The sequence below is a fragment of the Sphaeramia orbicularis genome, chromosome 15, assembly GCF_902148855.1.
Source record: "Sphaeramia orbicularis chromosome 15, fSphaOr1.1, whole genome shotgun sequence".
Classification (NCBI taxonomy): domain Eukaryota; kingdom Metazoa; phylum Chordata; class Actinopteri; order Kurtiformes; family Apogonidae; genus Sphaeramia; species Sphaeramia orbicularis.
Genome location: NC_043971.1, coordinates 49121946 through 49134251, shown reverse-complemented (window position 1 = coordinate 49134251; position 12306 = coordinate 49121946). Strand labels below are relative to the sequence as shown.

At 36.8% G+C, this 12306-nt stretch overlaps 1 protein-coding gene across 4 annotated transcripts; it reads left to right on the top strand.

Moving 5' to 3' along the window:
• The first annotated feature begins 1013 nt into the window (after positions 1–1013).
• tk2 (thymidine kinase 2) lies at positions 1014–11452 on the top strand. 4 transcript variants are annotated; one of them, XM_030156053.1, is made up of 11 exons: positions 1014–1276; positions 2635–2672; positions 3493–3567; positions 5873–5926; positions 6228–6317; positions 6403–6476; positions 6576–6664; positions 8616–8695; positions 8831–8911; positions 10263–10391; positions 10427–11452. In XM_030156053.1, exons 1-10 carry the CDS (start codon positions 1096–1098, stop codon positions 10347–10349), a joined length of 849 nt encoding a protein of 282 aa, XP_030011913.1. In that variant the 5' UTR covers positions 1014–1095; the 3' UTR covers positions 10350–10391; positions 10427–11452. The 4 variants fall into 4 exon arrangements, with proteins under 4 accessions (XP_030011913.1, XP_030011912.1, XP_030011914.1 ...); XM_030156052.1 differs by having other exon boundaries at positions 10263–11452; XM_030156054.1 differs by having other exon boundaries at positions 1142–1276; positions 2564–2672; positions 10263–11452.
• The last annotated feature ends 854 nt before the right edge of the window (positions 11453–12306 follow it).

Sequence of the window (12306 nt, the reverse complement as noted above, 5' to 3'; positions counted from 1 at the left end):
TGTGGCTGCCAGTTCGCACCTACAGCCCCTCCAACCACCACCAAACATTCATACGCATTCATACACCAGTGTGAGTGGCACTGGAAGCAAGGAGGGTGAAGTGTCTTGCCCAAGGACACAACGGACTGAGATTAAAGTCAGAATTCTGACTTTAATGTCAGAATTCTGAATAATAATAATTAAAAATATATAAATATATATTGGACCTTTTTTTTTTTTTTCCAGTGGCCCTAATCCTCTTCTGTGGCGTCCTTTATTCCAGAACCAGTGAAATTAAAGAAATGAAGCATCAATTCAGGGAAATTGTAATCAAACATTTGTTTATTGACTTGATTAACCATTCCAGCTCTAATAATATGGGTCCAAAAACTAACATAAATAAACATTGTGACATTTGATGCCAGTGTGAGCAAAATCGAAGCTAAAGTGGAGTGCGGAAGTGTTTTTATTCCCCACTGTGTAAGTTTAAACCCCAGTCTGGATATCATTGTTTGCTGTATTGTGTTTTACCCTACTATTTGAATAAGTTATAGTACTATTTTAGTCATATCCTTGGGCTCCTTCGTTTAATTGGATTGCTATATATATGTTTAATTAACCAAAGAACAGAACAGGACAAAATAATACACCTAAATTTCTTTCTTTAAACACTACCATTACCATCCTGGATTAAATTGATTTTCCTAATTTTTTACATTTATTTGAAAATTGTACTTTGTATATTCCTTTAACCTGATTTATGCTTTTACTTTGCTTTTAATCTCTTCCATAATTTAACTCATGTGATTGAAACACATCGTTTTTAGAGTTGTTCTGACACAATACATTTTAAATTCAGTGTCACATTTAAATTGAGACCCCCTTCTTTACTTGAATACTTGAAGGGGAGTGGTGAATGGAAATAAAGTGTAATATTTTCTGGCTTTTCCTGCTCATTTTCCGCCACCTTACACTCCAATCCAGTAGGTGTCGCTAACGGGGCTATAAACGCTTGGCTCTCGCTAATAACACCAACGAAGAAGAACCAGAAAGCTAATTCACTTCCTCTCAAATGCGAGCAAGTCGGGACATGTTTACAGAGCATGTTACTGTGAGATGCCGGGAACTGCTACTCGTGGGATGTTATTCGGTAGATGTGTGAAGCTCCTGTGTGCTCACGGCGCCAGGTCATCGTCGTTGTCGCCGTCTGTGGCTGTGTGGACCAAAGGGCTGAGGACTCCGGCCGCCGCCACATTCACACCGGGTCAGAGTAGAGCAGTACGGACGGCTGTCACGGGTTAGTGGGCTTTGGATTCCTCTGCTTTCTTTGGTTCATTAATGCAGTGCCGACTGGAGTTCAAAAGCAGCTTCATTTGAGCAGTAGGGTTATCTCAGAGAGCCATTAACCCATGAAGACCCAAACATCCACCTCTGATCATAGACATAGCCAGACTCAGAGGGCAGCAGGAATAAATAAAACAAGTATCTCCAAAAATAAAATATATACGCATATTAAAACTATGTGTCAAAGTAATATATTCTACGTTTCAAGTATAGGATGTATTCCACTGTTTTATTTTTGGCTAAGCTCCTGAAACCAAAGCATCTACTGATGTACAATGTTAAATAACCATTGATCCACTAATTCTATCAGTACATGTAAATAATTGGTGTAAAATGCAGTTTGTCATCTTTTCATGGTCATCAGATATCCACCATTTGGACGTTCAGAGGCTCTGCAGTTACCATAGAAACACCGTCATCTTCTACCAGTAAAACCCATGGAGTTGGATAAATGACAGTGGATGGAGACTCTTGTTTTTGTGTTTAGTTAATGATATATTTTGTTGAAAAAGCCACTTTAAAAAAAAAAAATTCTGATTTGATCTGGTAATCTTTTAATGTAGTCTGAGCTTTTATGAACATCTACATAATCAATATATTAACTATAGGAAAATACTTGGATTTTCAATGAAAAATGCAAAATGCTGACGATAGTATTATAACCTCCTAAGACCCAGGAAATGTCAGCGAAGTACCAGCTTTTTTGTTTTTTATTAAATAAGTGCCTATATTGGAAACATTATGATGTAACAGTTTTTTCAGATGCAGTTTTTAAAATTTTTATGGAATGTCCTTTGTGGTGGACAGTTTTCTTTTCTTTCTTTTTTTGTATAAAGTTGTGAAACTCTTGTCCACAAATGTGGACAGAAAACCCATAGGTGGGTCTTAGGAGGTTAATAAATGATGATAAATCATTTGGAAGTTGTGACAAAAATATTTGTGGGTCTTTAAGGGTTAAATGGACAGGAGCTGACTTTAAAATGCACACTGCCTCTACAGAGCTTATGTTTTTCTTGTCTGGGATGCATCCTTGGAAACGCTAAGGTCCTGTGAGCCATTCCAGCCATGATTTAAGGGATTAACCCAGTAAATGCTGGCCTCCATGTCACTACTACTAACATGGGCAGGTGTGCTGTGCATTTGAATGAACCCTCTACTTTGACTAACTAATCTCAGTGCTGCCATAACCTGTACATGCCGTGCTTGCTAACCTCTTTGTGTTCCCTCTGACTTGCTGTAGCCTCCTGACCTGAGAGAGGCCAGCACTGAAAGCTGAAGGCTTTTGTTTTACTATGTTGTCTTCCTCCCAAGGGAAACTAGTGCGGAATGGAGAGGACAAGAAGGCAGTGGTAAGTATTCACTCTATGCTCTGGAGTCTGATGCCTTCATTCATTCTAAGGGAAAAACCCCTAATGTTAGATTTGTTCCAGGGTCACACCATCCATTGCACACAAGGACTCACTGAATGATTTGACTATGAAAATTATATAAGTGGCCAGATCTCAATCCAGATGAACACTCATTTTTCATAGTTTTTGACTAAAGGCTGTAAGTATAGGATGATAAGTTGCTCAAATGCAAACTCATAATTCACTCCATGTTCATATGTTACTTTATCATTTATTGCTGTTTCTTTAACCCATATAAACCCCAAACTATTTTGAACTTCTCTCTATATTTAACCATTACCAGGTGAATCAACACCATTTATTATAATATTAGCCTTTGCATTTCTTTCAGTGAAAATCAGGTATTTTCAATATTTTATTCTCTGATCATGTAAATGTTCATAAAAGCACAGAGTGGATTCAAAGGTTATTATATCAAAACATAGAAAACTGAAGAAAAAGTGACCTTTTTAGCAAAATCTAACCTTAATTATAAATAAAAACAAGCATCTACATCCACTGTCATCAAACTCCATGGGTTTTTCTGGTAAATCAATGTTGCAGAAGATAACAGGGTTTCCACGGTCACTGCAGAGACTATGGATGTGTCTGAAAAAGACACCTGATGCTGCTGAAAAATTGTACTTTACCTCAGTTATTTAAATGTATTGACAGGACAAGTGGTTCAACAGTTATTAAACATTTTAGATTAGTAGATACTTTGGGGTCTTTAAGTGGTAAGAAGACAGGGCTGTTAACATGCGTCTGTCTCTGTTTTCAGATCTGTATCGAGGGTAACATCGCCAGCGGGAAGACGACATGTCTGGAGTATTTTAGCAAAACCAGCAACATAGAGGTACCACTTCTCTCTGCCTCAAAAACCCATTTAATTGGTTGGACCAAATTGTAACATGAAGCCGAAGTTGATTTCTGCACATTTTAACACCGATTATAATGAAAGACTTTTTTTTTCTCAACTAATAATTGAGTTGAGTTGAATAGTTGAGTTCAAATTCACTGTCACAGTTAAGTAGTTTGAAAAACTAATGGAAGGTGAAGTGGAATGAAACACAGTGTTCAGGTGAACTAAGGGATAAAATGAAATTCTTTATCTATAATATTTTGATTATATATACTATTCCTGTCTACCAAATGGCACCATGCAACTTGATGTGACCTCTGTGTTTTTCCACTGACTTTTGCAGAATTTGTTAGAATATTCCACAAAATTTGTGGCTAATTTAATTTTTTCAATAGCTAAATTTTAGTCATTTTTCTCTCTGTTAAAATACCTCAAGCCAAAACATACTTAAAAAGCAGTTTCATAAATTAAATCCATACAATGTGTAGGTTCAGTATCAGTAAGCAACAACAAAGTCAGAACTTGCAGAGTGTCAATGTGCATTATTTGCAGAAAAAAAAACTGTGAAGCCCTGTTGATATTGTACTAGTATAACCTATGGACCTCAGCTGAGGTTGAAATTAATCCCATGCATCTGAGTTTCATGTGATACATGTATAGAAGATAAGCAAAGTCTATTTTTGACTTGAATTGAATGGCATTATTCCCCAGGTTCTGATGTCAAGGCCAAGTTCACCACTTGTGAAATAACTGTTGAAAGACAGAAAAATGTTCCTTACGGTAGATGTTGAGCATGTCATCCATCTCAACGTCTTTTCAGATGTCACCCTTCTGAAGGATTTAAGTTCATGAGCCTTGTGAATTTCAACCTAAAACACTTTTAAAACTTTCATTTATCACCACCAGTGCAGCCTCCATCATTCTTAACCAGGAAATTGCCTGAATGAATCTGCAAAGGAAACAAAAATATTGGAAATCCCACCAATTTACAGTGATGTAGATTTGCACAGACTAATATTATCACAGGGCCTTGCTACTAAAATAGGGGAGATCATTTAAGGTAGAATTTTTACTTTACAAATTATAGACATGATCGATTTGCCCAGGATTAATCTCACAGTTGACCTCCACAGTCATTACAAATTACCCAAGGTTCACGGGTAATGCTAGTTCTGTGCAAATAGGGCCTAAGATGTAGCTGCATGATTTAGGAGAGGTTATGGCAAGATATGTCTTTTGTGAGGTCAGACCAAAATCAAATTGGTGTCAATTTTCTCTCTATGTGTTCTTGAGGGACTGCGTTTGACCTTGACCTCTGACCTTTTGCCACCAAAGTCATTTCAGTTCATCCTTCAATACAGCTGAAGATCTGTGCAACATTTTGCAACATTCTGTTAAACCCTGTTTAGATATTGTGTGATTGGGACCTTGTATAAGACAAAAAATATAAAGTAATGCTTCATTAAGTAGGCGTCACTGGTAGGCAATGTCTAGGAGATGCATTCACGTTTGATTTATTACTATAAACAAGCAGGTTGTTTGAGTTTTTCATGATTTTCATAAACCAACAACTGGATTAATTTAATTGAGTTGATATTTGCCCAGCCCTAGTTTCTATGATATTGTATAACTAGAGGTCAACTCAATACAGATTTTTTAAGTCCATAAATTAACTACTTTCATCCAAGAAAAAGCTCAAAGCTGCTTAGCTGACCATTATCAGCACCTGCAGAAAAAAATTAAACACTCTCAGAAAGGAACTATTTTTGGACCCTAGGATATAGGACAAAGTAAAAAGTGTAATTCTGTAACTTAATATCAAGTTAATCATAAAAAAATTTAGGTTTAAGTGCAATCAGTAATTCCAGTTGAGAGGCCTGATATTACCCATCAGCCACTGTCAGAGATAAGATTTGTATCAGCACTAATTAATTGGAATCTACTATTTACTATATTTTGTGTTTCACGGTTTTTGTAGATCAAGGAAGGAGGATTCAGTATTCCTTATTTGTTGTCCCTTGTGTTATGCTCTTAACAGGTATTTATTGGCATTTTAGTGGTTTTTATTTCTGTTTTTCTTCCTGATCAGTAACCCTTGTGAGTCCTTGCCCATGCCACTGGTTAGTGTAATTTTAATTTAATGTCATATCTGTGTGAATATATTGTGAGACACCCTCTCCTGCTACTGCACAGCAAAACTACCTACAGGTTTCAGTAAAGTCACCTTGAACCTTGAAAATGTTCATGCGCAGTGTTGTTTAACATATGGTGTCTCCCCCCTGTCCCCTCTGTTTCACAGGTCCTAACAGAACCAGTTTCTAAATGGAGGAACGTTCGTGGGCACAATCCTTTGGTACTGTATTTATAATTGAAGGACCATACAGTGTTATTAAGACATGGGCCAGAAGCAAAAACTATAGACATCGTTTCATGGATTAGTGCTGAATAATGAACAATAGTTGCTTTTCACAAAAACGGGTAAAAAAAACCCAACCTGAGTCATTCAGAGCTGTCTAATACAACAGTGAAAGGGGAAACTGAAAAAACTGGGCTTTCATACAGTCATTTAGGTTGCTATTTGTGTATATAAAGACTATTGTGACCTATTGGTCTTTATAAACTTGAGAAGATGAACCATGTGCTGGTCCCTGCAGGCTCTGATGTACCAGGATCCGGAGCGCTGGGGCATCACACTGCAGACCTACGTGCAGCTCACCATGCTGGACCGACACCTGTCCTCCATTGTATGTTAACACACTTCTGTTCACGTGTTCATATTGTGTGTAAAGGTTGATGAAACCTATTCTAATAGTAGTCTGTTGGTTCTAGGCTGCTCCTATCAGGATGATGGAGAGGTCCATCTTCAGTGCCAAGTACATCTTTGTAGAGAATCTGTACAGAAGGTACTGTTCTCCATCCTGATCAGCCTATGAATGTTCAAGTACGTCTGTACTCAAGCTGAAACCATGTGATTAAGGAAGGCGCTTTGTTGTTTTTTTCAGTGGGAAGATGCCAGAAGTGGACTACGCCGTCCTCAGCGAGTGGTTTGATTGGATCACGACAAACATATCCATTCCTGTTGACCTGATTGGTGAGTATACACCAAGTTCTCTATATCTTTATAGATACTTTCTCAATAGAAACACAGGTTTTGTAGAGATGCAACTATCAGTTATTTTTGTACTTGATTAATCTATCAATTATTTTCTTCAATTCAATTAAATGATTATTTGAATAGACAAAAAAAACAGGAAAAATACTTGTCTGACAGTGTCAAACAACTTGTCCTTTATTCCAGAACCAGCTGAAACAACAACCACAAAAAATATAAAAGTAAAAGGACATATAAAAAGTATTTAAATAGAAATAACAACAATAAAAGTATATATAAAAATATCTATGTCTATCTATATGTACACATCTGTCTAGATAGATAGATAGATAGATAGAACAATCCAGTCCAATGACATCTACAAACAATAAGCGCACTGCAGTCTTCACCACATTTGGATCCAACTTACTAATGACTGAACATGGAATGAACATACAACTGAAAAAAATAGACACATTTTTAATGTTTGTGTGAAAGTTTCAAAGTTTAAAGGAGTAAGTGATGGTTCCAATGTAGTAAAGTGAGCATATAGACATTTCCTGCCTTTTTGTCCTCGTCTCTTCTGAACTATACTTCATGTTGTTTGTGTTGATCCTGGCATCATGTGCGTCAAAGTAAGTGTCCGTGTGAAACAACAGTGGAACCATTGCTTAGCTGCAGCAAAATTAAGGAAACAAAGCTTCAATTAAGGAAAATTGTATTTGAATAAAGCTTTTAATCAATTTGAGTCAATTGAATAATTAGTCATTTCAGCACTTTGGCTTTATATAAAAAGTGTACAAAGCATCAGTGACATTTTGACATGTTTGGCATTCTGCTTGTTGATTTCTTGGGTTTTAGAGCCAGAAGTGACCAAATTATACCAAACTATACTCTTAACTAACTCTAAGTGTGCTACTTGATACATTTTAACCCATACAGCTGTGTTTGGTAAGAATAATATTAACTTCATGTGATATACAAACAGTGCTAAAAGGTGCTACCTTCCCTAAAATGCAGGCTGACAGACCATAAAGTTGCATTCTGCGAACAGAGGCTCTAAATGTTCAGGTCGGACTCTGAGGTCGCTGTAAATTTAATTTCACACAATAGACACTCATAATCTAGACACTCACTCATCATAATCTAATCCTTAGATTAGATTAGATTAGATTAGATTAGATTAGATTAGATTAGATTAGATTAGATTAGATTAGATTAGATGATACTTAATTGATCCCACATCAGGGAAATTCACTGATCAAGGCACCAACAGAATAAAGTGCAACAAAAAAATGTGCAGCATAAAGACAAACAATGTACAAATAATAGTAGTATTAGGTAATAAAACTCCATAGACTATATACACAACTAGTCAAAAGTTTGGACTCACCTTCTCATTTAAATGACATGAGATAGACCACAAATGAACAAAAAGTGCTCAGCATCACTGACTGCACAAGCATCAAGACTTTTGGAAAACATTTCAGGTGACTACCTCATGAAGTTTATTGAGAGAATGCCAAGAATGTGCAAAGCAGTAAAAAAGCAAAATGTGGCTATTTTGAAGAATCTAAAATATAAAACATGCTTTGAGTTGTGCCACACTTTTTTTAACCACATAATTCCATATGAGTTCATTCATAGTTTTGATGCCTCCAGTGAGATTCTACAATGTAAATAGGTATGAAAATAAAGAAAAAACAGGTGAGTCCAAACTTTTGACTGGTAGTGTACATATTTACATAAGGGGTACAATTGCAATATGTCAGACAGTACAGATGAGACACAAACAGAACAGAGGTACCCTGTGTTGTACAGTTGGAACACTTTTTCAGACCTTACATCTCTTTGCATCCCTTTTCAGCTAAAACCTAAATTTGCTCCCACTCCCAAATAAGGTGGGTTTGATATATTACGAATCGTGTGTAACAGTTTTTTGTGTGTTCAGTCTACCTGCAGACGTCTCCTGAGACCTGCCATGAGAGGCTGAAGCAGAGATGTCGAGAGGAGGAGAAGGTCATTCCACTGGTGAGGACACAGTCGCCTCTGACAATGGACAAAACTGTCCCACTGAAGGCAACAAGACACTTAAGAAGGGTCAAGACTGACGTACGTAGACATCAGGTTAAATCTGTGTATTCTGTGCATGTCCTTGTCCATCAGGAGTATCTGGAGTCCATCCACCAGCTGTATGAAGACTGGCTCATCAAACGGACCTCGGCCCCTCTTCCTGCTCCTGTTCTGGTCAGTGGCTGATCTCATCCAGGACTTGATTAGATACCCATGAGTACCCACTGGGGTCATAATAGTATTTTTTTTATCTGTCCTGCACTGTTTGGTAGAGGCATGACTCTCATTAGATATGCTGTTCAGTTTATCTCCCAATATACATAATGAAATAAGTATATGTTTATATGTATCTTGCACATGCAAAAATGTGTTCTGCAAGTTTTACCAACAGGTGATGATGATGCTGAACATGTACAGAGCATGTTGTATAATAATAGTAATGGTTGTTAAACTGCATCAGTTAGGGTTAAAGAACTAGCATATTAATCGCTGCATGGTAATAAACCAACAGAGGGATCTAAACTATTTGGTCCAAATCCTAAACTCCAAACCAAAACTGTCCTTGAGTTGCATCAAATCGCACAAAAACAACACATTTAACCCAAATAACGAAGGTTTAAAATGAAAAGTGACCTAATTATTTATCCCATGTGTCAAAATGTTAGTGGGTCAGACAAGAATGGAAGCATGTCATCTGCAAATACCGACACTTTGTTCTTACAATTGTTTAGCTGTATGCCCTGAGTGGTTTCATTCCTTCATATCTTGACAGCCGAGGGTTCTATTGGTATTGCAAAAAGTAAAAGAGAAAGAGGGCATCCTTGTCCTGTGCCATGCATGAATGGAAAAAACTCTGACAGAGTGTTATTAGTGCGGACTCCAGTTAATGGAGCATTATACAGAACGTTGATCCAAGAAATTCATGTGTCAAAATGTCCTGGGCCTTCAGTATTTTTACATTTCTCATGCTGTGAAGTATGCCTTCTGAAGTACCTCTGTGATGAGCTGCTTTTCTTCAGTTGGGTTTAAGGCTAAATCTTTGCCTTCTCCATCAATTTAATTGTTGTGTATTTAACCTTTATTTAACCAGGTTGGTCCTATTGAGATGGGGATCTGGTCAAGACAGCAGTGATACAGTCACATAATTACAGTTCACAATAAAAGCATACAATACACAAAACAGTCAATCGAAATATTTACAGACCATCAGCCTTGATTCTGAGGATTTCACTCTTTTTTTTTTTTTAAACCGTTGAAAGGAATCAGTGTTTGTAGATGGAGCTCAGACTGAGGCTTGTTCCAGGTAGGCTGACAGCCTAAACGATTTCTTTCCTAATTCAGTCCTTATCTTTGGAACAAACGGTTTGAAAGTATCCATTGAGCAGAGATTGTAACTTCCACAATTCCAGGTTAACAGTGAACATAAATTAGAAGTCTCCCTAAAATTGCAGTTAAGTTACACATCCAACCTGAAAGGTCACTGTTGCTTATGGCTGCATTCATTGTGCTGTGTTTGTGCACACAGGTGATCCCTGCTGACCATGACCTCCAGAAGATGCTGCACCATTATGAAGAAAATCGAGAAAAGATCCTCTCGGCAAGCTACCTCTGACAGCAGAACTAGTTACACACACATCAACATAGAAGATCTTCTGAAGGCGTAGGCAGTGATCCAACAGTGGATTTTTTTTTTTTTGCTGCTTACTGACCAACATGAGCATTCCACTGGCGCTCAGCTTTTTATGGAAACATGGTTAACACCAACTGAAAACCTGTTTGTGATGAAAATGCATTAACATGCTCCTCAAACTGAACTATTTTTTCACTCTACATTACATGCAGTTTCTTTATTGTGATTTGTTTCATCTAGTTATTTATAAGTGAGGTTTTTATATCACTGTGTAATGTAATATGACACACCAATATGTTTCTCCTGTTACAGTTTTTTGGGAATGTAGTCAGTTTACAGTGTAAAGACTAGTATTTTTCCTTCAATTGTTCAAAAATTCAAAAAGTGCAGCACCCAAGATATTTGGGATAAAATCCAGATCTAATCTTTTCTTTTGCAAATTTTTTTTTTCAGTTTTTTTTTTTTTTTTCAGATTTTGTACACAGATTTAGCAATGGCCACAAATTATGTGAAACTATATTTTTAATTAAAAAACTTAAGCACCTAAGAGTTCAACAAACCCAGGCAGCCTCAGTAAACACAGGAAAACTCTGCTTGATGCATCAATATGTAAATCTGCAGACTCCAGACTCTGAGGCACCACTGAGACATGGACCTGCTATAAACCCTCCTGGAAGTTTTTGATTCAATTCACATTTCTTCCATTTCTAGTAACTAATCTTACAAGTGACAGTACTTCAACAAAGAAACACATCAATACTGCTGAGTTTCTTCAGCATATGTAACACTTATCAGCTCGACGAGTTTCCATTCTGAAATGTCCTCTATCAAAGGCTTCCCAAGACGGAAGAAAATCTTATGTAATGACCAGTAGACTTTTGAGTTTGGTATATTTTTTTTCTTTGTTTTTTAAGAAATTCTTCATTAAAGTAAAGCCATGTTAAGCACTATGAAGTTAATGGGGTGATTGCGAATGTACACATTCCATTACTGTCAAGCGATTTTATTGTGCATTTGTTTTTATTAAGACTGCATTCTTTACTGAAACCTGGGCTTAGTTCAATAAAGTATAGTTACTTTGAAGACTAACATGTCACAAATATTGTTCTGAAATCAGTTAATAACTATGAACCAACAAACACAACAGACATCTGAGGAAAAAAAACAGAAACCCTGACACCTTTTTCTAAATAGGTTCATGGAGAAGGAGAAAAATGAGGTACAGGTCAAGAACTCCAGCATCACTTCTCTTATGGAAGATATTTTCATGATTCACAAAGTATGCAGGAGAAGATAAAAAATAAACTATAAAATATGTGTTATTTAAATGTACAATATGTAACATGAACAAGTCAGTGAAGACACTTATTTAAAACTGTTAACAGGACTGTCTTTGTAGGTAGTGAGCCAAGGACCAGTAGAATAAACCATGACAGATGAGGATGAGTATATGAATGTCGATCATCTGCAGCAGTGGGGGCATAAGGAAGTGAGAGATAGAACAACTGGCATTAGCATAATGGTAAGGACCACTTACTACACCAGATGAATGAATCATAAGGATTCTATATATGAGATGAGTATGACTGGGGAAAGAATACTGAAAATAGAGAGGAAATTGCCCTGCCAGACTGTATAGTATATTTCCACAAATATGCTAGTAACAAATGCTGGCATATTTGTTGAAGCTTATGAGACTGTGTCACTAACATCTTTAAATATTAGTTGAGAGACAGTACTGATTATTATATCTGTGCCCCATGATTGGGGTTTTTTCTCATCACTGTCCAATGTGACGTGTGATGTGTAGAGGAGTGTCACTTAGACACACTGTCCCTGAGGATGGTTTATGGTGTAGTGGACAAGACATACTTATTTTTTATTTATTTATTTGTTTGTTTATTTGGTAGGAACAGTGCATATTGAGCCATCAGAAGTA

What these genes read in the sequence shown, in the direction of transcription:
- tk2 (XM_030156053.1), top strand. Translation starts at nt 1,096, where the DNA reads ATGCCGGGAACTGCTACTCGTGGGATGTTATTCGGTAGATGTGTGAAG. An exon ending in AGTACGGACGGCTGTCACGG is followed by an intron (nt 1,277 to 2,634) that starts GTTAGTGGGCTT and finishes CTTCCTCCCAAG; the next exon opens with GGAAACTAGTGCGGAATGGA. An exon ending in GAGAGGACAAGAAGGCAGTG is followed by an intron (nt 2,673 to 3,492) that starts GTAAGTATTCAC and finishes CTCTGTTTTCAG; the next exon opens with ATCTGTATCGAGGGTAACAT.